Raw genomic sequence first — 27,862 nt, 5'->3', positions numbered from 1 at the left:
AAGCGATACGCAATCTGTCGGTTGGGTTTACTTTTTAAAGGGCAGTTAAAGCAACTTGTAATTATCACCTCCCCCAAAAGACTCAGCAGCATCACAACTCAAATACATCAGAAATAATGAATGAAGGACGCCTGGTGTGCTGTGTTCTACTGTTGTGTTCCAACACTTTACTGCTTGCAGGAAGACAACACACGCCACCATCAGAAGTTATAGTTCCCCCTCTCCCCCCCCCTCCCTCAACACCACAAGAACAAAGCAGTGGGGGAATAAGCAGCAAGTTGTGTGAGTCTGTGAGTCGTGTTAATTTGAAAGAAGTTAACAGTTTGTGAAAGAAACCCAATGACAGGATACAAACACAAGACACATTTTGCATCCCCCATGGCAAGCCCCTGTACTTTAACTAAACCTGGTAGGTAGGGTTAGGTTACCAACCTGTGTGTGGGTTGACCAGGACACTCCCTGGCGGTATCCCTGTGGCTTCCAGAGGAAGCAAATAGTAGCTAGTGTTAGCTGTGTTCGCTGGCGGTGCCACGCTCCTGCCTCCCGCCTCATAGACCACAGTACTACTAGCGCAGACAGCTGGGTAGGCCGCTGGGCAGGGAAGGGCAGAGTGGTTGTGGGAGTAGCCAGCCTTGGTTAGAGCCGGGACAGGGTGGGTTGGCTGGGAGCGAGAGAGCGAACCCGTGGAGGACCCTACACTACCCGAAGACTCAGAACCTAGGGAAGGAAGGAGTGAGAAGGAAAGCCTTAACCTACAGACACCATGCTCAGAGTGTTATGTGGGGATGGATGGGGAGAGTCATAAGATGCTCTCCAAGGGTCACAGGAGCAAGGCAGTAAGGCCATGTTACTGATGGTATCTATTGGAGGAGACGCGGCTTGAATTCATCGGGTATTTATAGTAGTCTGGCTCACACAAATCACATATTACTGTATCATACATCATTAGGTGAGGCCATAAATACCTTGACATTTCTACTTAGGTCAACAAATTATTTTTATTAAAAAAAGGTATGCACTACTTCGAAAGGTCAGGTTTGAATCTCCAAACCTACATAGCCAATTATCTATTCTAATTACCTGTGGGAGTAATGCTGTCATAAAATAGAAAGAGGATAATGATATCAACAACTAACTGGCCAGTTAATTAATTCCTTGATTAATGTCTTCATTTAGCTATTCACATTGTTTTGCAATTCACTTGACTGTCCAAGCACCACCACCATGTCCATGGTGAGCAGAAAACTAAGAAATGAATAGATTCTAGAACAGATAGATTATTAGTTCATTAAGACATTAAACAGAATAAAACATATTTGACTAAGACATTCCACTACAATTCTAAAAACAACACCAACCCACTGAGAATATTACCATAACACGTGTGGTTTAAAGGAATGACAGGAAAATGTAGAACTGCTTAAGTCCTGCTTTGTTGAAACAGTTAGCTAGATCACCTATCAAACTGAAGATGTTTGAGATGGGGCTCTGAATGTAATAACCAATGAATTCACACTCGCGATACCAAATTATTTCTAATACAATAAGAGACAAGGAGTGGCCAATATAATTGGAGGGAAAGTATGCTGAAAAGGCAAGCATTAGAAAGTACACTATGTAAAAAATAGACACCGTCTTGGGAACATGTGTGAGTGGTATGTTAAGTGCGAGCAAGGCGTGACAATGCACTAAGAAAAACCTGCATCAATCTCAGGTTGCCAAATAGCAAAGAAAAGTGCTCCGTCAATGTCTGATCTAATAAAATGAAACTAATAAATAAACATCCCGTCAATGCAGGCAGACGGGAGGAGATTAAGAATGGATGGCTTGGTTCTCCTCGTCTGTCGGCATCTGTTTGAGAATACAACCACATATTGAGGCACCCATTTCACCTGGCAGAGTAGTCATAGGGACTGTGACAGTTCAAAGCTTTTGTCAAACGGCTCCTAATTGGACACTCCTCTAATGGATAGGGCGTAGTGACCATAGAAATAGATCACTAGAATAGACATGAATCTTCTTATTATGAGATAAAGGTCAGCCATTTGTCCATCATGGTTTGCCAGTGCTGTGATCATTGTCTCATGTCAGATATCAGTGCAGACGGGCATCGCGCTAACTAGCAAACACGCATCGCATGGTTAAAAGGAAGTCTGGCTACAATATGCTGTACTAACATTCAAAAATGTTACCAAGGTGGTTGTATTACCAAGGTGACATTGTTCACTGAACCCCCTTTCATCCTCAAAAGAGAGGTAATCTTACCAACAAACCTGTAACTAATATACTCCCCCCCCCCCCCCCCCCGAGGAAGTCTGCACTACCTAATTCTACCTCTAGCTAGGGTGTTTTGTGGTGGTAGGATCAGTATTTATGAAATTCGAAAATGTGCACGAAAATGTGCCAACTAACACATTAGCTAGCTAGTGTCTGCTTGCTGGCAGAACCAGTCTCAAATCAATCCATATGAAAGGCAAGGATGCTAACAATGCCAGTTCACACACTCAATGCTGAATACTCCCTCTAGCTAGCTAGCGCAGTGAAGTTGTAGCTAATGCACAAATTAGTTTATGACATCTGTTCTGCTGTGATTAGTGCACCGAGCTGTACAGCACAACTGACTGCTCTCTGCAATGTCATCACGTTGGCCAAATGTTACAAACTAGCGAGGCACATTGCCAGCTGTCAGTGTCAGATACAGGCTGATTTCTGAGAACGGTCCCATAATTTTAGTGCCGTATAACTTTATCAGCAAGCTGGCAAACTAGCTACGGTATGGCCATCAAAACAAGCTTGCACGAGGCTGCTCAGGTTTGCTCAGCTGATTGAGCATGGTTTGCCGTAGTAGCCAGTGCTTCATTGCTACCGAGAGCCAAGTGATTTTCTGAATTAGGAACTAGCGTTCGGCGGATGAGTAAAATCAAAATGTTGAGATGAGTTCCACGCCCTACAAGACAGATCGGTTGAGGGACAAGCGTGACGTAGGAGTGAGACCATCTGACGTGAGACAATGGTGCTGTGATAAGATCATGTAAAATAATGAATTAAGAATTTTTCTACACTGTATGGTTTGCTAGCTAGACTGACAGTTTGTGGAATGATTGGACAAATTGTTCAAATTAACTGCAAAATACGCCAACATTCCAATCCACTGCCATACACTGGCTGAGATCAGTTGATAGGGCTTACAGAAGTTGCAAATTCAACAAGTACAGATATTGTATCATAAAGTAGCACTCTGTGGAACTCCGCTTCCCAAGAAAATCAACATTTTGACATTTATGGTCCGTTGACATATTTTAGAGGATATTTATACAGAATTTTAAAACCTTTAAACTATTTATAATGACAATATTTTTCATTGACAATACTACACAATTTCTAATATATCACATCTTACTTTTAATTCCCTGCATAAGTAAAATCAGCATTATGCCTCTACTGCCATTCATTCCAATTAGAATTGTTTGTAATTCTCCCTGATCATTATGGCTGCCATTTTTACCTCATTCTGGTACTTTGAGGGTTTATGGCATAGGCCCTCCAGTAATTTAATAGGATGTCCATGGTTGTTACCATAGAGATCCTATTAAGGGTACGCGCGTAAATTGCCTCGACTGTGTCAGAGTGCTCACTGGGCCGTTCGTAAATTTGGAGCGTTTTTCTCTCGGTGTGTTCACAGTGCACACTGGATGCTCTGGCTGAGAAGTAAGGTTGATCCGAGCGTTCTGACCTCACACCGGCAGCCCAAGCTAGCTGGCTAAAGTTGGCTAGCTTGCTACCTACTTCCAGACTCAAATGAGAGAACACATCACTGACCATTTCACTTGCCCTAGCAGTGCTGGTTACTTTTTTCAAATCTATCGCGTTAGTGACTGTGCTGCTAGCAACAATTTAATTCCGTTTTTTTGCCTAACTTTACTGACACCTGTTCCATTCAACGATTGTTGCGCGTTTGAAAATTAATGAGTTTTTCTGCACTCTGGCATACTCAAACGAGTGTGCTCTGAAATAGGAGTAGATAGCTAAAATTAAATTTAGGAACGCACTCTAAATAACTAAATTGCTAATTCTATGGTTGTGACCATATAAATAGACTGAATAAAACAGGCTTGGAAGCTCTAACCCTAGCAATTTGACTGGTAAACTCATTGATACACTTGCAATGTCTGCCTGGTATTGTGATGCAATAATTGCCATGGTATTTTGGAATGTTCTATCAACTGATGCTTGATTGCCATGGTAATGTAGAATGTTCATTCAAATGATGCTAACTGGTGAGGCTCATGCAATTGAATGTATTTTTTGTAGTGTCAGTTAAGTTGACTAAACAAATCACAGATTTAAGCATACACTTTCTGATTTTACTTCCTGGCATGGGTACACTCAAAATGGCTGCCAGTCCACCCATTATGACACCCTTTCTATTCAATCTATTTTTATGGCTGTGACAGGTGCTGCACTGCTGATTGTCAGAGTCCGAATATATGGGTGGAGACTTGAACTGTGGTGAAGTGAAATGTAGTTGATGGTTAGCCTGGTTAAACCAGACTGAACTCTGCACTCACCATGGAATGTGGCATTCAGTCTGGTTTAACCAGGCTAGTTGATGGTGGAAGTGGAGGTTATTTACCAGTCTTAGAGAGGCGACCCATGCTCTTGCTGCTGCCTGAGCTGTCTCCCCTGATGAGGACAGAGATGCCGCTGAAGCTGCTTGCTTTGGTCATGGCTGGCCTCAGGTTACGGTTTGAGCTGTCCGAGTCAGTGCTGCTCCACGGCCGGGGTTCAGAGTTCTTGGGCTCGTTCTCAGAGCTGCTCTGGCGACTGTTGGCCGAGCGGCCATCTTTTAACCTGAGGAAGGATCCATTTTAAACCATTATGGGAATATACGTGTATTAGCTATTAGAAGAAACAGGAACATTCTATGCTATTAAGGACCTTCATAGCAGAGAGTACGAGATGGGGAAAGTGTCATGGCTATGTTATGTTGAGAGATAATGACCTAAAGATTTGCCGTCTTTGCTGTGTGCTGTTACAGGCATCATCCTCCTGTATTCTTTTTTCAAGAGGAAAGCCATCTGGACCCTGTAATAAAATAAGTTACGTTATCTACTTGTTTATATTGAATCAAACTCTCACAATCTGCATTTAAAAGCTATTAATATTAAAGGAGGGTTCTTACATCTTGAGCAAATATCCTGTCTCTGGCCCTCTGGTACTCCTCCTCTCGTTCCTCTATAGACTTACTCCTCCTGTCTTCCTTCAGTCTCATCCGCATCTAGACACATCAACACCCAGTTTATCACCAACACCTAGACCCATCAGCACCCAGCTTAGCACTAACACCTAGACCCATCAGCACCCAGCTTAGCACTAACACCTAGACCCATCAGCACCCAGTTTATCACTAACACCTAGACCCATCAGCACCCAGCTTAGCACTAACACCTAGACCCATCAGCACCCAGCTTAGCACTAACACCTAGACCCATCAGCACCCAGTTTAGCACTAACACCTAGACCCATCAGCACCCAGCTTAGCACTAACACCTAGACCCATCAGCACCCAGCTTAGCACTAACACCTAGACCCATCAGCACCCAGTTTATCACTAACACCTAGACCCATCAGCACCCAGTTTAGCACTAACACCTAGACCCATCAGCACCCAGTTTATCACTAACACCTAGACCCATCAGCACCCAGCTTAGCACTAACACCTAGACCCATCAGCACCCAGCTTAGCACTAACACCTAGACCCATCAGCACCCAGTTTATCACTAACACCTAGACCCATCAGCACCCAGTTTATCACTAACACCTAGACCCATCAGCACCCAGCTTAGCACTAACACCTAGACCCATCAGCACCCAGCTTAGCACTAACACCTAGACCCATCAGCACCCAGCTTAGCACTAACACCTAGACCCATCAGCACCCAGCTTAGCACTAACACCTAGACCCATCAGCACCCAGTTTATCACTAACACCTAGACCCATCAGCACCCAGTTTATCACTAACACCTAGACCCATCAGCACCCAGTTTATCACTAACACCTAGACCCATCAGCACCCAGCTTAGCACTAACACCTAGACCCATCAGCACCCAGCTTAGCACTAACACCTAGACCCATCAGCACCCAGCTTAGCACTAACACCTAGACCCATCAGCACCCAGTTTATCACTAACACCTAGACCCATCAGCACCCAGTTTATCACTAACACCTAGACCCATCAGCACCCAGCTTAGCACTAACACCTAGACCCATCAGCACCCAGCTTAGCACTAACATCTAGACCCATCAGCACCCAGCTTAGCACCCAGACCCAGCTTAGCACCCAGACCCAGCTTAGCACCCAGACCCAGCTTAGCACCCAGCTTAGCACCAGCTTAGCACCCAGACCCATCAGCACCCAGCTTAGCACCTAGACCCATCAGCCCAACATCTAGACACGTCAACACTATGATTTTGGACCAAAATCTAGATACATCAACACTCATTTCGCACTATGGTTTGTTAACACCAACAAAGGGCTTAGGGAATTTACTCTAGGAAACACTGAACTAAACACCAATACCATTTGGCCATTGACTACTGCTTTGTGCAAAGGAAAATACATTTTTCAGTGGGTTTGTGTCTTTTCAGAACTTTACTGGCTTTGGTTTTCATGGTGAAGATCTAATTATTTATTTTCAAATTGTAACTTTTTTCTTGGAAATTAATTGATCATAATGCGGCCTAGTATAGATCTGGAGCGGCTTACATTAAACGACTCTTACCATATTGTCATCTTTGTCTGAGCCCGAGTTGTCCCTTTTGAGAATGTACCGCTTTTGGAAGTCGTCAGTTTTGTCATCTTTGATGTGTTCTGAAAACTTCTGATCAGGTCTACACATACACAGAGAGAGAGAGAGAGAGAGAGAGAGAGAGAGAGAGAGAGAAAGACACAGAGAGAGAGAGAGAGAGAGAGAGAGAAAGACACAGAGAGAGAGAGAGAGAAAGACACAGAGAGAGAGAGACAGAGAGAAAGACACAGAGAGAGAGACACAGAGAGAGAGACACAGAGAGAGAGACACAGAGACACAGAGAAACAGAGACACAGAGACACAGAGACACAGAGAGACAGAGACACAGAGAGACAGAGAGACAGAGAGACAGAGAGATAGAGAGATAGAGAGATAGAGAGATAGAGAGTAGCAGCAGAAAGAGAGAGAGAGAGATGGAGAAAATGGGAGGGAGAGATGGAGAAAATGGGAGGGAGAGCAGAGAAAATAACAATGAAAACGGGAGTTGTGGTAGGGCTTCTAAGATACCTGACATGTTTACACCATCTCCCTTCCGCCCCTCTAACAACATTACTCTCCTCCTCCCTACCTTCCTCACTGCAATATTGAAAACGCAGGTAATTAAGTTTCCCCAAAAACTAATTTCAGGGGTCGCAAAGAAAAATCTGTTTTCCCTCGGCAGAAGATACGGAGACAGTCATTTCTGCAGCCTAAGCAGTTTGAATTAGAGTAAGGCTGAGAAATTGAATTATTGGTTGTGGCAGAAAGGGAGATTACTCACATTCTCGTATTGCTAGTTTTGTTGATGATTACAGATTTCCCAGTTTGGTCGACATTGTGGTCTAGGCCGAAGTAGGCTGCAACGCGGTGCAGCAGCATTCTGTGGTAGGAGGTCATCGGAGGGAACTTTCTCTTCTGGCTTCTGGGGTAGGAGAGGTTGTAGGAGGGGGGAGGGAGAGAGGACCGAGGAGGTTGTAGGAGGGAGAGGAGAGTGAGAAAGAATGGGAGGAGAGGACAGTGGATCATATCAATAACTCAGAGAAATTACAGGACAATTAGGAAGTGTCGTTCCGGGCAAAACGGTCCAACATAGCCCAGAGTGAAATCTCATTAGCAGAAAGTGACATTACACGAAATTATGCATGGGCTTAATAAATGACTAGAAACAGATTATTCTGTTGAAATTAAACCTCCCAAGAAATCAAGACATGAGACTCAACTCACTGAAATTCAGTTGAAATGCACCAACAACAAAAAATTACTCAGCTGAACTACTCACTCGTTATTACTGATAAAGTCAAGAATGTCCTGTTCCAACTTCAGAAGCATCATTCTGTCCCTGTGAATATAATGGATTGAACATGGAGAGAATTAGTTTGGTGTCCGTTCAGTAATTTCAGCACTCATCTCATTACCTCAGGGTATGACAGAAACTGCAATTAGTAATCGACTAATGAAGAAGCCAAATGTTCAAAATGTAACCTTTAAGTGAAAGAATGTTTGCTTAATCACCAGTGAAAGAACAGCTCAGCTGGGCTTGTGGATGCAGACAAAAGGTTTCTAAATGGCTGGCATGTCTACACACCTGGGGTTGTTTTTCAGCGTGTTTACTAAGAACTCATGGACATCGATCCCAGTAGAGTCTGTGTATTCCTGACTGGAATCTGGAGGGAGGAGAAAAAGGCATTGATTATTAACTTTTCTATTGTGTCTCCTCATTTCACAGAAACTTTGCAAAAGTTAATCGAGTACTTAATGAGAAACAAACACTTGGGGGGAAAATGTAGGCTAAGCTTGCAGGACATAGACCATCAATTGCGTTTTCACTTTTACAGAAGCATAATTGGGTCCTTCAGACCTCTTATTTCCTTAAATTTGAAGAAACTTCACAACCTCTGAGAAACCTCTGGTTACTGACCATAGTAGGTGCCTAGTGCCTACCCACACACGATGGATGTGTCCCAAATGGAAACTTATTCTGTATATAGTGCACTTGTTTTGACCAGGGGATGCAGACAATGTCTACCTCTGGACAGCATCTTCCTGGGCATCCTTTCAGTCTTCTCCAGCAACTTCTCCACTCCTTTATCTTGGTCCACTTCATTCTTGATGGGCGATGACGCCCACTCCTCTTTGTCAAACGATTGGGTGAGCTGGATCTCAATTTCCTCCTGCAAAATAAAGAAAAGACTGTTGTAGTCACCTTTTATGGATCAGGTGTTCTCTTTTCTCAGCAGCTTGCTATCCATCAGGACAATGACAACCCCCACCTTCCCAAATTCACAGATTCTGTGGCTGGTTGGAAAAGCCATGGGTATTAGGGGTTGTCAGTTTAATGCTATGGTCTTGAGCATTCATACCCTACAGAGTATCTAGAAACCGAGCAGGTGTTTCCCTCCTCCTCCTCATTCACACCCTACAGAGTATCTAGAAACCGAGCAGGTGTTTCCCTCCTCCTCCTCATTCACACCCTACAGAGTATCTACAAACCGAGCAGGTGTTTCCCTCCTCCTCCTCATTCACACCCTACAGAGTATCTACAAACCGAGCAGGTGTTTCCCTCCTCCTCCTCATTCACACCCTACAGAGTATCTACAAACCGAGCAGGTGTTTCCCTCCTCCTCCTCATTCACACCCTACAGAGTATCTACAAACCGAGCAGGTGTTTCCCTCCTCCTCCTCATTCACACCCTACAGAGTATCTACAAACCGAGCAGGTGTTTCCCTCCTCCTCCTCATTCACACCCTACAGAGTATCTACAAACCGAGCAGGTGTTTCCCTCCTCCTCCTCATTCACACCCTACAGAGTATCTACAAACCGAGCAGGTGTTTCCCTCCTCCTCCTCATTCACACCCTACAGAGTATCTACAAACCGAGCAGGTGTTTCCCTCCTCCTCCTCATTCACACCCTACAGAGTATCTACAAACCGAGCAGGTGTTTCCCTCCTCCTCCTCATTCACACCCTACAGAGTATCTACAAACCGAGCAGGTGTTTCCCTCCTCCTCCTCATTCACACCCTACAGAGTATCTAGAAACCGAGCAGGTGTTTCCCTCCTCCTCCTCATTCACACCCTACAGAGTATCTAGAAACCGAGCAGGTGTTTCCCTCCTCCTCCCATTCACACCCTACAGAGTATCTAGAAACCGAGCAGGTGTTTCCCTCCTCCTCCCATTCACACCCTACAGAGTATCTAGAAACCGAGCAGGTGTTTCCCCTCCTCCTCATTCACACCCTACAGAGTATTTAGAAACCGAGCAGGTGTTTCCCCTCCTCCTCATTCACACCCTACAGAGTATCTACAAACCGAGCAGGTGTTTCCCCTCCTCCTCATTCACACCCTACAGAGTATCTAGAAACCGAGCAGGTGCTTCCCTCCTCCTCCTCATTCACACCCTACAGAGTATCTAGAAACCGAGCAGGTGCTTCCCTCCTCCTCCTCATTCACACCCTACAGAGTATCTAGAAACCGAGCAGGTGTTTCCCTCCTCATTCACACCCTACAGAGTATCTACAAACCAAGCAGGTGTTTCCCTCCTCATTCACACCCTACAGAGTATCTACAAACCAAGCAGGTGTTTCCCTCCTCCTCATTCACACCCTACAGAGTATCTACAAACCAAGCAGGTGTTTCCCTCCTCCTCATTCACACCCTACAGAGTATCTACAAACCAAGCAGGTGTTTCCCTCCTCCTCATTCACACCCTACAGAGTATCTACAAACCAAGCAGGTGTTTCCCTCCTCCTCATTCACACCCTACAGAGTATCTAGAAACCGAGCAGGTGTTTCCCCCCTCCTCATTCACACCCTACAGAGTATCTAGAAACCGAGCAGGTGTTTCCCCCCTCCTCATTCACACCCTACAGAGTACCTACAAACCGAGCAGGCGTTTCCCTCCAACGCCATCTCATTGATTAAGAATCTGAAGCAGAAAGAATGACTTCCCTTTCGTCTTTGAAAGTCAATACTAAAGTCGAACAAGCATACAACATGACGCCCAGGGACAGGCAAGTGGTTTTTTTCTTTAATGGAGGAGGAAAGGAAGGCTGCAATGTTTAAAATGGAAGAATGGTGAATTGTTTTGCTCCACCCCTGTGAAAAGTACTAGCCTGGAAGAGATGAAGTTCGCTAACAGGGCTTTGGTGCAGCACAGACTGAGTGAAAGCAAGGGATTGTGAATACAGTGTTAAAAGAAATTCCAGGAAAGGAAATCGCTATCGCTCAACAGTTCAAGAGTATAAATATGACTTAAGGAGTCTTAAGGTGTCCACTTGCTTTCCAGCCAAAACCGTTTGGAAGTTTGTGCATATATTATAACATTGTGACATTTTTGTTCATTTCAGACTTTGGTGAGGGCACACATTTCTTCTAGAGGCAAGCCTAAGTCTAGGCCCCTTCGGTGATTATTGAAGAATCCTTACTGTTGACTAAAGTATTTGTCGTCATTCAACGAGAGACGACTCGTTTACATGCACATTTGTTCATTGAGAAAACTGCACCAAACGTCTTGGTAAGATATAAAATTGCGCAACTAAGATCTCAGTAAAAACGTCAAAATTAGTTACTGATTTCTAGGGTTCTCAGATTAATTCTGACGATTTTGAGGAACCGTATACTTGCTACAGCATCTCAAAATGGACAAAACGGTACTACTACTGCTTTTTTCTCGTTTTTCAAGCGAAGGTCTTTTAAGGGAGTATGCGAGCACACTCGTTCGGTTAGCTTAGCCGACGGCAGCTAGACACCATCCGAACTGAAGCATACTGACGCCTTTAGTGTGACAAGCTGCCGAGTATCTGACTGAAGGAGTCTTAGTTTGACACCCTACCATATATATTATTTCATGCGGTGTGAGATATTCTAACTGGCGTTTGCTTCATTCACTCACACAGTTGAGTTTCCATGATGATCTAGATAGAATCTTTTTCTACAGTAAACCATCTGAACAAAAATACACTATTTACTTCTTTGGAATGAGTGTTATACAGAAGCCTGGCTTCAACCAATTTAACAGATTTTAACTCATTCCGTCGGATTAAAATGATTTATTTTAATAGGCTAATCCTAGCGTTACTTTGTGTCAATTTCAGATTGTGTTAAACAAAAAATACATTTTTGAATCTAGACCTCAGCTGAGACTAAACAAAAACATGAATCTAGGTAGGTACTTCAATAGTCAACTTTTCTTTAGCTTGACAGAATTTATGTTATTAAAATAAATGATTCTGAAGTTTTTGTTGGGACACTACTGTTCTGGAGGCTGAAGATGACTAAAAAGGGGGAATGGTTAGTGGAGAGAGCGGCAACCAACCAGAGGAATTTCTTATGAACCTCTTGATATTACTCTATTAGAAGAGATGCACTTGAAGGGTATACATATGCAATGAAATGATGGTTAAACACCAGAAGATGGTTCAGGGGGAGGAGGAGGGCTTGAGAATTGCCATGGGAGGGTGGTGGTTACCTGATGTTCTTGAGGCAGATCAGTGGCAATAGGAGGAGGAGAGGACTCTTCGCAAACAGCCAGGCTTCGAACTAACTTTAACTTTGAGTTAGACTGGGGATTGGAGAGTGGTGAGGGTTAAGAACAGAGTCAGGATGGGACAAAGAGATTGTGCAGGTAGAGTTTAAAAACAAACCACAAACCAAACGCGTCGAGGGAGGAAAAGAAACCCAGAACTCCCGTGCAAGCACAGCACACACTGGCATAGCAACCCACTTACGGGTAGAGTTTTCCAAGCTCGAGAAGACGCCATGCACACTGTCACCTAGGTTAACCATAAACTGGTCAGATCACTCGTCCTGTTTCTGATGCATTCAAATTGAAAATTTGCACTTGAATAACTGAAAACTACACACAAAAAACAAGCAACGAAAATATAATTCACAAAAATGCGTTGCTTTCAAAAAAATAAATAAAAGACATTTAAAAAAATGCAGGCAGTGTGTAAATGAAAGGGAAACAACAATTCATTGTCAACTACTGGATGATGGGGTTTGTCAAGCAAACACTTAGACATGCCTCCTGTACCTTGGGCCTTTTTCCTGTCTGTTCCGATGTCTGCTGCTGCACAGTAGGCAATGAGACAAAATGGACCATAAGACAAGGGTCTCTGTCTAAGTCCTGGGATGATTCCCCTTAACAACAAACTGACTGAGGAGGACTAAGTGAAATGACATACTAAAGAATACAGGAATCTGCTACTAAAACCATCCCTACACAAAGGGTTATTATTTTTTAGAATCTTTTCTTTTGCCTAAATGTCCAACAGATTCTACCTTGTTTATTAATGGTTAATGCACAATAACATTTATATTTGTTAGCCCTAATGCATCAGGCTACATTACACCCAAGGCTAAATAAGTGACTGCAGTAGAGGATTTGGAAAGAGAGCACGCCTTGGCCTCCATTCTACTGTGAATTCTAGATTCGGAGGGATGGCCGCAGGGAACGGCAACATAACCGCTCTCTCCTGCACACGTCTAAAACACCATGTGTGCAGTGATGCATCTCGATCTGCAAAGTGGAGGAGACAGATGGCGACAGAGACATTCGTTCCACCTCCCCTCCCCATCCTCCTAGGGGTGACACGGGAGACATTTGTGGATAAGCTGGGATTTGAGCTAAGAGATGATCAGCTTTTCCCATCTTGCCTAGCTCTCCTCGGCAGACTGACTGCAGGGCTTCTGGCCTTTCCATTTCCTTACAGCTCTTCGCTCTCTGACTGCCTTTAGACCTGGACTCTCTGACTGCCTTTAGTAATGTTCAAGGGGGGCTAGCCAGGCTAAGAGACAACTGAAATGGCACCCCATTCCCTATAATGTGCACTACTTTTGACCAGAGTCCTATGTGGTGCCATTTCAGATGCAGCTCTCCTCTGACTGCTGTAATACTGTATAAACCACCTTTACAGATGCAGCTCTCCTCTGACTGCTGTAATACTGTATAAACCACCTTTACAGATGCAGCTCTCCTCTGACTGCTGTAATACTGTATAAACCACCTTTACAGATGCAGCTCTCCTCTGACTGCTGTAATACTGTATAAACCACCTTTACAGATGCAGCTCTCCTCTGACTGCTGTAATACTGTATAAACCACCTTTACAGATGCAGCCAGGTTGACAGTAAACTAGCGCTGCCGACAGATATGAAAAGGAAAATGAGCCGACATAAGCAGGGTCAAGACTCTTCAGAAAGGGAGAAAGCATGAGGGAAATGTCACAGCATCAAGGGAGACTAGCCTAGCTGTTCACGCGCTACATGTCGGGGGGGGGGGATAACCTACCCGCCATACAGAAACCTCCACAACCTTAACCTTGAAGCATATAATAACTGAGTAGTGATTTTGAGGTATACCGCTTCTGCAGATTCTCATAACTCAATTATCTGACAATTGATTGGTTGTGCTTTGCCAGAGACTCCCCTGGGCCTCTGAGCCTGTGCTGTATCGGAAAGCAATTATTTCTCCCTGCTCTGCCCACCGATACACCAAACCCCTGCCTGTCTCAGTAGCCCCGTTTCTAGCTGAATATACCTTCAGTGGTATGTAGTCCCCTGGTACATAACACAACCCCTTCAACTGACATGCCATACTTTCATACGGAAATTGTGTGGGTAGAAGGTTGATTAGGGGGGTTAAGGGTTGAAAGCAGTGGGAAAAGGCTGACTGGTGGGGATGGTGTGGGATGCAGGGAAGAGATACAACCCTGCTCTGTAATGAGAGGTTTACCTGAGTTTCCTTCTTGTCTTGACAGCAGCTCTCATCTGACCTCTGTGGTTGGAGCTGGGTCTGAGGTTGGGCCTGTGGCTGGGTCTCTGCCTGCTCCCTGCAATCCGTCTTGGTCAGGCTTGGCTCTTCTCCCCCCGCTGGTGTCGGTGTGGCACTGGCATTGTGGCTCTCCTCAGTCTCCAGACCTCTCATAGTGGCGCTAGTCTCCTTTACAGTGACAGTATCAGACGACATTCTCATTAGAGAAAGCTACTTGGAGGTTCGTCTACAAGAGCTCGAGACCTAGAGAGCAGAGAGATGGACAACACACGACACGGTTCCTTTGGTCAGCCTCAGCCACTGCCTGCCCTCCCCGAGGCTACCGTTTCAGCAGCAGCTATTTGTACTAAACAGATCAATGAAGTTTCCTCAATGACAAAAATCTCCCAATTGTGTAATAAAGCATCACTATAAACCCTTAACCTCTCCTCCTCCCTACATCCCACCCTTGTGGCTTCTAAAGTGGCTTCTAAAGCTCTGCCATGAACACGCCAGTGGCTTCTAAAGCTCTGCCATGAACACGCCAGTGGCTTCTAAAGCTCTGCCATGAACACGCCAGTGGGTGAGATATGCTCTACTCCTGTATGTGAGAGAGACAGTCCTTTCCTTACACCCAGGGACTGCCTGACGGTGTGTGTGTGTGTGTGTGTGTGTGTCTGGTTCCACGGCAGACGTCAGCATGGCCAGATGGTGCAGCGAGCCGTAAGTGTTCTGTCTGCCAGGTTGCTTGCCTCAGAGAGGAGAGACGGTGGTGACACTCCCATACGTGACGCTGCAGCTAGCAGCACCTAGGCCTCCAGGGACTCATCTCCTCCTTATCGTGAAAACGGGAGAAGCAATCTCCCAGTTTTATCTCCAATCTGTCAACACACTGCCATCCTATTCTCTATTCTTTCTGACTGGTCAGCGCTGCCTCTGCAGTCTGCCAACTCTAGTCTGGACAGAGACATTAGCAGTGACAATCTATGACAGCATAAGCTGTAATGTCGTGACGTGAGCGACGTCGTGTGTGTGTGTATATAGGCGTGTACCGGCTGCGGTGCTGGGTGCTGGGCCTGCAGGGGGGTGGTGGCGCCGGAGAGAAGGCTGAAGCCTTCTGAGGCAGGGTCACTCGAGGTGCTGCTGCTGCTGCCGTGGGTGTCTGGATGGTGGTGGACCAGCTGGTAGCTGAGGCTCTGGCTTGTGTTGAGCTGGGTCGTGCTGGAAGCCCTGAGGAAGAGGCCCATGTCCCCGTCACCAGCACTGGGTCCGGCAAGCAACGGCACTGGCCTCGGACAAGGCTCTCATGCCCCTCCGTGACCTGGAGAGAGGGGGAGAGAGAGAATGCTTTGTTAGTATATGTGTTCACTTAAATCCATAATGACCAATGTAAACTGCTCAACAACACTTTTGTAGAACAGAGTCAGAGGTCAGCTAGGTCAAGTGGATTTCCAGCTCGCTCCGTAAGGCTCCACTTCACCTCTCGGCCCTACGGGGCCCTGGGTAAACGGGCACTGTGTCACCTCAGACGTTGCCTTGGGTACCAAGAAGCATGGTAGCTAGTTCAGAACAGTTGTCTGATCAGTTCTACACTGGCCAGGATAACTCACAACAGACAAGTTGCCTATGCCAAATTCCTATTATTGAAACCAATTTGTTAGCGCTTCCAGAATTGAGTGGTGTAAACACACACACACACCAGTCCAGACATTCGCTAAAACAAGCCATGCCTTTGCTGGAGGCCTGAGATCATCGGGACGTGTTGAGAATGGCAGGGCACAGCTAAGCAAACACTTGCCGGGTTCCTGACTCTGACAACGTAGCTCGTTTATCAGGCTAATGGAGGTGGCGCGGGGCTGAAGCAGGGACTGCTTGCATTATTTATGGTTCCGATGACCTCGCCTGATTGGGATTCATGAGATCGGGAGCCCAGGGCTGGTGGGGGCCGTCAGTGGAGAGGACAGGTGTGTGTGTGTGTGTGTGTGTGTGTGTGTGTGGGTGGCTCCTGTCCTTGCTCTTAAACACACAAAGAGACGTCTGTCGGTTTGCTGCAACCTCCTGTCCGTCAACAGGGTGTGTGGTATCTGTTAGAGTCCCTCTGCTTGGACTCTTTCCCAAGGCCTCCGGCCATCTGGTCTGCCTGCCTTGTGCTGTGTGGGAGTGAGCCTGCCAAAAGCCCTCCACATCCCTCACACTATGTGGATCACAGAGACCAGCCGTCGGCAAGGGGCTGAACAAGACGCTAAGCATATTTTTCCGCCTCTTCTCTAAATGCACCCACTCAAGGACAATGATGCTTTTAATGCGACCGGAGAAGAGCTATTTTTTTCTCCCCTCGCTTTCCGCGGCACAGCCAGCGCCAGGCGAGCTAGGACGCCCACGCATGGCCGGCCACAGATGGAGGCTCTCCAGGGGGGAGAGAAGGAGAGCAGGGCTGGGTGGTGGCGTTGGTAGAGGAGAGGGGAGCAAGGCTGGGTGGTGGCGTTGGTAGAAGAGAGCAGGGCTGGGTGGTGGCGTTGGTAGAAGAGAGCAGGGCTGGGTGGTGGCGTTGGTAGAAGAGAGCAGGGCTGGGTGGTGGCGTTGGTAGAAGAGAGCAGGGCTGGGTGGTGGCGTTGGTAGAAGAGAGCAGGGCTGGGTGGTGGCGTTGGTAGAAGAGAGCAGGGCTGGGTGGTGGCGTTGGTAAAAGAGAGCAGGGCTTGGTGGTGGCGTTGGTAGAAGAGAGCAGGGCTGGGTGGTGGCGTTGGTAGAAGAGAGCAGGGCTGGGTGGTGGCGTTGGTAAAAGAGAGCAGGGCTTGGTGGTGGCGTTGGTAAAAGAGAGCAGGGCTTGGTGGTGGCGTTGGTAGAAGAGAGCAGGGCTGGGTGGTGGCGTTGGTAGAAGAGAGCAGGGCTGGGTGGTGGCGTTGGTAAAAGAGAGCAGGGCTGGGTGGTGGCGTTGGTAGAAGAGAGCAGGGCTGGGTGGTGGCGTTGGTAGAAGAGAGCAGGGCTGGGTGGTGGCGTTGGTAGAAGAGAGCAGGGCTGGGTGGTGGCGTTGGTAAAAGAGAGCAGGGCTGGGTGGTGGCGTTGGTAGAAGAGAGCAGGGCTGGGTGGTGGCGTTGGTAGAAGAGAGCAGGGCTGGGTGGTGGCGTTGGTAGAAGAGAGCAGGGCTGGGTGGTGGCGTTGGTAGAAGAGAGCAGGGCTGGGTGGTGGCGTTGGTAGAAGAGAGCAGGGCTGGGTGGTGGCGTTGGTAGAAGAGAGCAGGGCTGGGTGGTGTTGGTAGAGGGGAGCAGGGCTGGGTGGTGGTAGTGGGAGGACCAGTGCTGCCTGACTCAGGCCCCATGAGGATCAACCTCCACAGGGTTGTGGTGCGATGAGCATCTTACAGCAGCAGGAGGCCACCCCGGACACATAACTCTTCAGGGGCTTCTTGTTTCAGCTAGAGCACCGATTGGACGTTCAGTCAAACATTCCATGCCTGTACATATGCTCCTTTGTGTTTTCTGATGACATCATGAGTGCATCATTTCTACGACAGATGCTCGTTTTCTTCACGTCACTTGGTTCACACAAATGCATTTGTGGAGGACAGAGGGAAGAATTTACAGAGGCAAAGAAAATGGCATTTTTATTTTCCTTTTAGATAGAAAAACAGAAGAAGCCTCCCCCTTCTTCCTCCTTCACACTTATTCAATTAAAAAAGGGCAGAGCGGCTGTTTCTTTTTGGCTGGAGCCTGATCAGCTGCAGGCAGTGCTGAACAGAACCGGCAAGGAGGATCCCGAGTCCACATTTACCACTAATTGGCCTGTGTGTTTTAGCTGAGCGGCTAGCCAGATAAGAGACGGCAGTCTCCTCTCCTCACAGTTGACTTGGGAAATTGTTGAGGTATTTACATCTGTGGCCGACCGACCCTGGTGAATGTAACGGACTGTGTGTGCCTCTCTCATGCTCATCTAAAAAAATAATAAAAAAAAAAAAAAATAATAATAATAATAATAATAATACAAATATTTAAAAAAACAAAAATAATAATAATAATAATAATAATAATAATAATTAGGCAAATGGATCCTGGGAGATACACATGAAATATCTGTGTTGGTGTCAACGAGTGACAGCTTAGCGTGAAGGTACTAATTTTGTCAGGCTGGATAAATAAACTGTTGGCTGCTTTCTCTTCCTGCTGTGTTGCGTGCAAAACGAGAGGCAGGGCTGCTTCCCAAATGGTACCCTATGGACTCGGGTCAAAAGTAGTGCACTATATAGGGAATAGGGTGCCATTTGGGACACCGCCAGAGAGGTGTCTCATATACATAAATAGCGAGGGAGCATGGCACTAACCTGCAGAAGAGAGGAGAGCGGGGACAGCCAGCTACTGTGTCTGCAACTTGACATCGTAATAAACCACAGAGACAATAGACTGATCTGTCCGTGACAGTCCAATCATGTGTTAACTAACCATGAACATATGACATTTTCCTGAAAATAAACTGGGTAAACAGTATTTCCTGCAAATGCAGTTACAGTATGTGAATCACAAAAAAATATATATATTTTTACCCGTGGGAAAAGCATTTATTCTGGAGGACGACTTGAAATTGTAACCAAAAAAAAGTGACTTGATGCATTGTCCAGAATAACAAAAAAGTGCATTTCATTCCACAAGATTAGAATTCTTTTGAACTGAGGGAGAGGACAACTAATTAAATTCCTTCCTATTTGTTATTTTTTACCACACATACACATTTGTCATTTAGCAGACGCTTTTATCCAAAGCGGCTTACAGTATTGACTGCATAAATGTTGTGTTTATTCACTGGTCCTCTGTGGGAATTGAACTCCCAACCCTGACGTTGCAAGCGCCATGCTCTATCAACTGAGCCACACGGGACAAAACACACACAAAAAAATACATGAAAATACAAAAAAAGAAGAAAAAAACCCTGAGGGAAACTCCGTAATTGCCCATTTCTGCACCCACCATGGCCCTTTCCATCACCATCTGAAATATTCCCTGTCTTCAGTTTGGAAGTGCGCCAAGACCACTCGCGGTTCCATTCACACACTAAGATTCTGCTGCATTCAACACACTGAAGTCCACCTCCAGCCCCCAGGGTGCTTTCTTTAATGACGATCTGAATTAGGGTTGGGAGGTTCAACTCCCAGACCCCGCTGCCGCTGTCCATTTCCATCTGCTTAAACACAAAGCCGTGATCACAAGTAAAAAAATAATAAAAAAAATAAAATTAAAAAAAGTGCCGGCCGCGGCCAAGCGGTTATATTAAATGCAGGAATATATTAGTCTGTCAGTAGATCGAGCTACACTAATGACTTCAATAGCAATCATCATATCCACATAACCTATCATCCCATTCAGCAGAATAACTCGCACAGCAGAGTGAGAGATTCACTGACCTCAGGGCTGCTGCCAGAGACGAGGCTACGGCCAGAGACGAGGCTACGGCCAGAGACGAGGCTACGGCCAGAGACGAGGCTACGGCCAGAGACGAGGCTACGGCCAGAGACGAGGCTACCTCTAGCTTCCTTTCAATTACCAATGGTGGAGAAAAAGGAGAAAGAATGAATGAAACATAAGGGAATGGGGGGGATAAGAATCAAAGGCATGGTGCAGTTTTTTTCCTTTGCTGGACAGCAGCAGCCGCCAGTCAGCACACAAAGGAGCACTAGGTTCTGCTAATGAGGACTTCCTGAGGAGGTTAGAGAACAGCGCGCCAGGCTCCACACCCATCACGGCTAAATCCATATAGCAATTACACCACTTAATTGCCTTTTTGAGACATATATTCCCTTTCTGCTTAATGTTAATGCAATTACGCCGGGGTTCCTGGGTAATGTTAAATGCCATCTCTGGAGCATTGTGGCATGCAGTAGCACTGGGTCCCTTTATGTCATTCATTTTAAACCCCTCTTAAGAGCGAGGCTGGAGGAGACTGCGCTGAATCGTAAACCAGACTCTGCGAAAATGTCCCTTGTCGCCTCTCCCTCCCCCCACCCATCCCTCTCCACTCCAGCCATCGGGGATTGTGATGGGAGCCAACGCTCACCGACGGCAAGAGACATTTCAGATAGGCATCAAATTAGAATGATTAATTTGCCCCCCTTCATTAGGTGTACAATTAATAGACATCAAAGAATATGAGACCAGGATTGTGGGGGATTTGATGAGGACAGCTGATGGCCAACAGATGCAAAGTAGCCGTTAGGTCTGTGGTGCCAGCAGCAGTCCGACAGACTCCATTCCCATTGTAACCTTGTACCACTTTACCAGGACTTTGTTTGCCCCATTTAACAGAAATGAGATGCACAGTATTAAGGGCAACTAAATATAAGCGGCCCACTCTACCAATTACAATACGGTTCACGAGGACTTGAACTTTTTTAAAGTTTTTTGGGGCTAACGGTCCCCCAAGGTATCATACAGGGAGATGGACCAGTGAAGTATTAGCAAATAACGCCAAGCTAGTAATGCTACAGTACGATCAGGGATAATAAGGAATTCATCAGCCAGAGAACGAGTGAGCAAAAACAAAAACGAGCCTGGAAACAGAAACGAGCCTGAAAACGCTAACAGAGGCACCAGAGGGTAAACAGCAAATTACAACATTTCTGAAAGGCTTTTGAGCTGATTGGGAACATACCAGGTGAATTGCAACAATTACGGTTGAATAAGTAGAAGCTTACGCCTACCAGTGTAATAATATTCAGAGTTGAAAAGATCCGCAGAATCCGCGCCCCATTAGACACAATAATCTTTCCAGTGCAACAAAAAAAAGCCACTGTCACAAATTGACAATGCCAGTGAACGATGGTGCACAATTTGAATAGACATTGAAGGAGAGAGATGGAACCTGTCTTACTGTTGTATGCATTTCACTCCTGGTCCAAGCATGGCACAGCAAGTAAGGATTCAGCGCGAGGGACTGAGCAGCTTGGTCCAAGCACCGTGGTGCTATTCAGGACACATCAAAAGATTGAGTAGGGGGCCAAGCGTACCACTTTCTTCCCCCTGCCTCCCTCCCACTCTCCCTCTCACCTAGGGAAATAAGCCCTTTGGCAAAGAAACATCGCAGCAGCACAAATAACATTTTCAACTGAGAAGTTAAAATGTTACTACGGCCAAAGATAACCTTGGTGCCGAAAATGACAAAGATCCAGGCTGCCAATCGTATCCCTCCTTTGTAAACACTAAGCTTGTGAACTTCTAGAAAAGCTGCGGCATATCTCCGGGAAACTTTGCTCTCAAACCGCAAAACGGTGAACACTACAGCAACGTTCAGTCTCACATTTATTTGTCCATGTATAAGACGAGAGAAACGGAGGCAAAACCCACTTACACAGAGAGTGCTCATTCATTGGACATTGTTCTGGTAGGTACTTACACCCCTTGAGCGAAGTGTGCAGACAACATAACACTCACTCACCTGCCACATTGTAGCCTCCATTATTTCCATTGGTCAGGGGTTTAGTTTCCATAGTACCAGAGGCTGCATTGGCTGTGAATGTTGCCGGTCGGAGAAAGGTCCCCGAGACAGCCCCCTCTCTTTCTTCCCTGCTCTCACACACACTCGCTCTGTCTCTCTCTGCAGAGCTAGCTCACTCTGTCTGCCTGTGTCTGCCTTTCTCTCTGCTCTGCAGCACTCGCTGTCTGCACCAGGCTGTCTAAGTGCCAGAACCCATGGTTGGATTGTGGCTCTCGCTCCGAGGCCTCGGAGACAGCGCCAAATCAACGGCTGGGCTGTGTGACGTCAGAGCCGGGCTCAGCCACTCAGATGGCTTGGCTGGGCTCGCGGCACGTCACTGGCTATATTGCACTCTTCATTAGCTATACAGCCGGATGCCGCAACGTCAAGTGGAGCCGTGGGAGGTTTATGTACCTCACCCATCCCTCCCCCCCATCAATAACCAACACTCTCCCCCCAAAATCACACCCCACCCCGAGTGTGTGTGGGAGTTTGTGTAAAGGTGAGTGTCGAAAAGGTGGGGATATGTTGGGCCACAGCAGCCGAATACTGTGGCGGTAGAGAGAGGTAAAGAAAGCTGAGATAATTCTGCCTTACAGGTGTATTTGATTGATTGACTGTAGTAGTCAATCAATTAAGCAAGAGCAACTGAACATCTCATTTGAAAGGTTTTGGCCCGTCTCTTCCTTTCTCCAAGTCTCTTAGTGAACAAAAAAATAATAATAAATCCACAGAGATTGTTACTGCAAGACAAACACAAAAAGAGTTGATTATTCACAATTCATCAAGGACTGCTTGGCCTAATCAACTCTATTGGACAAGATACAGATGCTCAGTGATCTGAATATGTAAACAAGAAAAGGTCTGAGCACTGCTTATGCACACCATTCCTCATATATATTTCATGGTATGAAAACCAACAATGTCATAATCTTACTACTGTACTCCACAAACAGGCTTCTTAGAGTGAGAAAAACACAACCCAACAATAGCTTCTCCTTCCTAAACAGCTCATTAAAATCTGGGTGGTATTAAAATAAACAGCATTTCTCTCAAGGATAGGGAACATGAAACAGAAAGCTAAATCCTTTCTCCCTCTGCCATTGATCTTTGTGGGGTCCTCACAAGCCCCTCGAGCAAACGCACAGACACCTAAAAAAAATAAAAATAATAACATCCGACAATTACAGCGGACGTGTGTGCGGCACCCTGCCTCTGCTGTAAACAAATGTGATTCTCACACCTTGAGAATTCTAGTTTTAAACATGGAATTAATGAGCCCTTCCTCCATCCTCCCTAAATCTATAAACAGATCCCTGACAAGAAACCATCAGGAGTCAGTGTGTTCATTACATTTGTTTACATTATTTTGCAACGACATGGGGAGTTGAGCGCAAAAGAGATGGTGTTTGGCAATAACACGGGCTTTGAATGCCTCAGTAATATCCAGATGATTGGAGGGAGAGAGAGAGGGAAGAGACAGAAAAAAAATATATAACCAGGCGTTTGTTTTTGCAAGCCTTTCCCCTGAAACCGTATTGTTGAATTAGCCCTGGCATGCTCGAGTCTTAGATTAACACCTATCCCTGGGCTTCCCTGGTGATATTAATATTTGATGATAGCTCCTTAAACGACTTCAATTGCAAGATCACAAACCTTCCCTATGCTGCAGGAAATAAAAGTATTTGGCTATGGCTTAAAACGATCATCCTGAAAGTTAAGAGGCTGTATACTGTATATCATTAGACTTTACACCATAATGCCTGAAACCTGTATGGACAAACCTAAATTCTGAGAAAAATAATGACATAAGGTCCCACTCATTGAATTGGTCGTAGAGCATCACACCATTGAGGTGCAAAGTCTCACTGTCACCTCTGCGTGTGCATGTGGAGGTGTGACAGAGGTGATGGGAGGCGGGGCTGAGTGATAGGTCTGGTGGGGAGAACTACAACACACACACCCACCATGTTGCGTTGGTGAAGCAAACAACTAGGCAGAAAGGTGCTGGTGCCCTCTTTCTCAGCATTCCACACCTGACTAGATCTGTCATCAAAATACCTCTGGAAGATTAAACCCACCCGGTGCACTACACACCCCTGGCGAATAAGGCTTTTGGTGTTGCCGTCGTAACTGGGGAATATTCACTCATACTAATTAATTTTATGCATTGCAAAGCAAGCAGGGGAGGAAATGGATTCAGATTAGCACTGATTTAGTTCAAACTCCCAAGTGTGGTAGTGGAGACGCAGCATTTACAAGGAGCACCCAAACCATGCGTGACTAACGCTAGTAGTGCAACACATCCTGCTTTCAATTTAACAGGAGGAACATACGTGTATATGAACCAAATACGGCCTTCACTTGGGTTGTGTCTGACAACGTTACTAGAAGTCAAATCTTTGCTTTCAACGTTCTTGTTTCCTCAATTGCTCTCAAACCTCCTTGTGGGAGGGAAACCAGGTTTGAGAAAGCAAGGATTTGACGCCGGGCGGCTAGTAACCGTTTTCAGACAGCCCTGGAGAGAGAAATCAACAAGGCATCATGCTGATGGTGACAGTAAGTGGAGGAGAAGACAAATGCCATAATCCCAACCCGCCATCTAATTGCCCTGGACTGCGTCAGTCCCCAAAGAACACGATCCCCACTCTCGGTTATTAAATTAGAACGAACATATGTCACGGCAACTCTGTTGGAAAATTATAACCCTATAAAATCGACCATGAATCATAAAAAGTAGTGTCACTGCACTGCTAATTCCAGAGGCTCGGAGAGTCGATCGCAACATTCCACCGTACCTCAAAATAATGAACGGTGGACACTACACCCCCTCAAACAGTGGTTCATCAACATTCTAGAATCACAAGGAACTAACTGGCTGGAAAAATGCGAGTCGTTTTTGACACTGGGTCGCTGATAATGGCCAATCATGACGCTTCCTGCAACCGACCTGTCAACTCTATTCCCCAAGATCAGCTGGGTGTTTTGACCCAGTGGAAAACAAAATAATATTATCAGATGTCAGGCACAAGTCAATGATTGGACCTTGAACAACAACTTGAAGCGTCAAACACTTCAAAAGGGTTATTGAGTCACGTTTTTTCTTTGACGGCTGTTCCCAGGCAAAATAGGTTGCATTGCTCTGCAGTGATTTACAATGGTAAAAGGAGCATGCATGCATGCCTTTCCCCAGTCAGACAAGAGTCAGATGCCAACGGCAGAGTTTTAAGCAACTGGTGGGTCTAATCCTGAATGGTGATTGGTTAAAACCGCATTAATCTATTAGATCTGCTATATTACATTGCGCCCCACATAGACATGCTGGCCATTATTCTGTATACCATAACAGTGAAAATCCCAATCAGAAACAGCGTAAGGATCCCATTGCAGAGACTGGATCAAAATCTAAAATCACATATTAAAAAGTATGAGTTCTGGAAATGGGTAGGTTCTTCTAAGCAATAAATACACTTAGTGCCTTGGCAGGGCCAAATGCGCTGGCTCAGCTTGGGAAAGAGAGAAATGGAGAGGCAGATCTAACCATGTTGTCACACCCACTACTCCCTCGGTCTCCTTGCAGAGATTTTGAGATTGAGCCATTAACAGATGGTATAATTCTCGATACAAAGCTGTGAAATCAAAACAGTTTATCATTTGACTCCATCCAGAAACATTTAATGAGGACTGAGAATACCAGCAAACTATATTCCTGCGTGCCTTCTGTAATTTTATAGGCAGTTTTCAGGTTTATTCTGCCCACGCAATCAAATTAAATTATATTTGTCATATGCTTTGTAAACAGGTGTAGACTAAGAGTGAAATGAGAGAACAACGCAGAGGGAAAGAATTCGAAAATATGGAATAAATGCACAAATCAGTAATAACTTGGCTATATACACGGGGTACTAGTAACGAGTTGATGTGCAAGGGAACGCGGTAAAAGAGGTAGACATGTGCATATAGGTAGGGATAAAGTGACTAGGCAACAGGATAGATAATAAATAGTAGCAGCAGCATATGTGAGGAGTCAAAAGAGTCAGCGCAAAAAGGGTCAATGCAGATGGTTAACTATTGAACTAACAGCTACCCGGACTAACTATTTAGCAGTCTTGCAGCTTGGAGGTAGAAGCTGTTCAGTGTCCTGTTAGTTACAGACTTGGTGCATCGGTACCGCTTGCAGTGCAGTAACAGAGAGAACACTTGCAGTGCAGTAACAGAGAGTCTACAACTTATGGCCTTCCTCCGACACCGCCTGGTATAGAGGTCCTGGATGGCAGGGAGCTCGCTCCGCCCCTGGGCCCTACCCTCTGTAAGCAGTTGCCATACCAAGCGGTGAAGCAGCCAGTCAAGATGATCTCAATGGTGCAGCTGTAGAACTTAGAGGATTTAAGTGCCCATGCCGAATCATTTCAGCGTCCTGACTGGAAAGAAGCGTTGTCGTGCTTTCTTAACGACTGTGTTGGGGTGTATGGACCAGGGTTGGGGGGGTTCCAAATTTTTATAGTCACCGTTCTTCGCTCGTTCCAGGATTTATGGTATTACCGGCTTAGTACACAAGGGGGCGCAAAAAAACCTAAAAGGACTATTGCGTATCTGTTACCAGAATGCGAACAAAATTAACACGTGATAGCAGCCTCCGTGGAAATGTGCCATCTAAATATGCTAACGAGCTCAAACAAAAATAAACGAATGAACAAAGTTGACACATACTTGTCTGCTCTGATTCAGCAAGTGTACACGGTCTGTCTGGAGTCACTAAGGCAACGGGCCTGCCTGCTCTGCTCAGAATGAAAACGGAGAGGAGAAAAAAAGGCAAGGAAATCAAAAGAGCGTGGCAGCTGCACAAATAACTCATCCAAAAGGGCTTTGACTTCTCAAACACAGCAGAAAGTTTACACAATATGATGCCCTGTCACCTTATTCATTCAGTAACTTACTTAGATAACTAGCAAGTTAAACTTAGGGGTTGCGTTAATGCATAATTCTTCATTTATACGCAGGAAAAAAATATGTTGCTGCGTTTTCTAAACGCAGAGCTAAAAAGCTTCTTATTGTAATTTCTGCTCTGCATCAGACTAATTTTGTGCTTCAGATGCACTTCACGAGGATGAGAATTCACAAATTAGTATTTATCAGCAGACAGAGCTCTGACTGGTGTAGCTTTTTCTCCTGTTCTTTTTTCTTGGTGTGGGAGGCCTATTTTCTCCGGTAAAATTCAAGATCAACTTTAAGCAAAACATAGGGACATGTAGCCAGCTACATTCTTTCTATCATAAAGCATAACTATGATGGCCATGAATCGTTTTTGAAAAAAAATGCTGTGCTTTTTCATTGTTAGCTCGTTTACTTGTGTGGCTAACAGCCAAATAGCGTTGCAATTTTCGGTGAAAGAAAACCATAGTTGCACATCCTTGATCACTCAATTGAGGCAAAAAAATAAATAAAAAAAACACTGTTTACTTTCAATATAAAACACGACCCCTGTCAATACACAGCTGGACTCACCTGCTCACGCTGTCACCCGCTGTGTCATTTACAAACAAACACTTGACTGGCTCAACTGTTCTGGGGAACTACGGTAAGCTTCATCATGTAAAATAATGTGACAGGTTAAATGAAGAACGTGATCCATTTTATCTCCTAACATACTGCGCAAGTTAACCGCACGCATTTACTTAGAAAGTAGCTACAAATTGAAAACAAAAATTCTGAAGACTATCCAGTTGCCATTTCCAAACCCCCCAGTACACGGTATACCAACCAAACCTAGTGTGGACCATTCTAATTCCTTAGTGATGTGGACACCGAGGAACTTGATGCTCTCAACCCGCTCCACTACAGCCCTGTCGATTGGGGCCCTCC

At 45.6% G+C, this 27,862-nt stretch overlaps 1 protein-coding gene across 15 annotated transcripts in view; it reads right to left on the bottom strand.

Annotated features, from left to right (window-relative positions):
- The window catches only part of LOC106582400 (R3H domain-containing protein 1), a 68,830-nt gene that overhangs the window by 20,355 nt on the left and 20,613 nt on the right, over positions 1–27,862 (bottom strand). For 6 of the 15 annotated variants that reach the window (XM_014165478.3, XM_014165487.3, XM_014165488.3 and 3 more), the window contains exons 2-14: positions 15,598–15,866; positions 14,528–14,734; positions 12,827–12,862; positions 12,260–12,352; positions 8,819–8,963; positions 8,378–8,456; positions 8,072–8,131; positions 7,574–7,714; positions 6,787–6,895; positions 5,183–5,278; positions 5,003–5,085; positions 4,634–4,851; positions 433–717 (exon numbers count right to left, since the gene is read on the bottom strand). In XM_014165478.3, coding sequence (XP_014020953.2) covers positions 433–717; positions 4,634–4,851; positions 5,003–5,085; positions 5,183–5,278; positions 6,787–6,895; positions 7,574–7,714; positions 8,072–8,131; positions 8,378–8,456; positions 8,819–8,963; positions 12,260–12,352; positions 12,827–12,862; positions 14,528–14,734; positions 15,598–15,792 — 1,747 coding nt within the window. In that variant the 5' untranslated portion in view covers positions 15,793–15,866. Of the gene's footprint in view, positions 1–432; positions 718–4,633; positions 4,852–5,002; positions 5,086–5,182; positions 5,279–6,786; positions 6,896–7,573; positions 7,715–8,071; positions 8,132–8,377; positions 8,457–8,818; positions 8,964–12,259; positions 12,353–12,826; positions 12,863–14,527; positions 14,810–15,597; positions 15,868–19,934; positions 19,954–21,397; positions 21,417–21,961; positions 22,231–27,862 lie in introns of those variants that run through there. The other 9 variants (XM_014165490.3, XM_045704825.2, XM_014165477.3 and 6 more) reach the window with 8 other exon arrangements.

The sequence above is a fragment of the Salmo salar genome, chromosome 21 (assembly GCF_965601325.2).
Source record: "Salmo salar chromosome 21, fSalSal1, whole genome shotgun sequence".
NCBI classification, from domain to species: Eukaryota; Metazoa; Chordata; class Actinopteri; order Salmoniformes; family Salmonidae; genus Salmo; species Salmo salar.
Note: the sequence above shows the minus strand (reverse complement) of the source record. Positions and strands in the feature narration are given on the sequence as shown.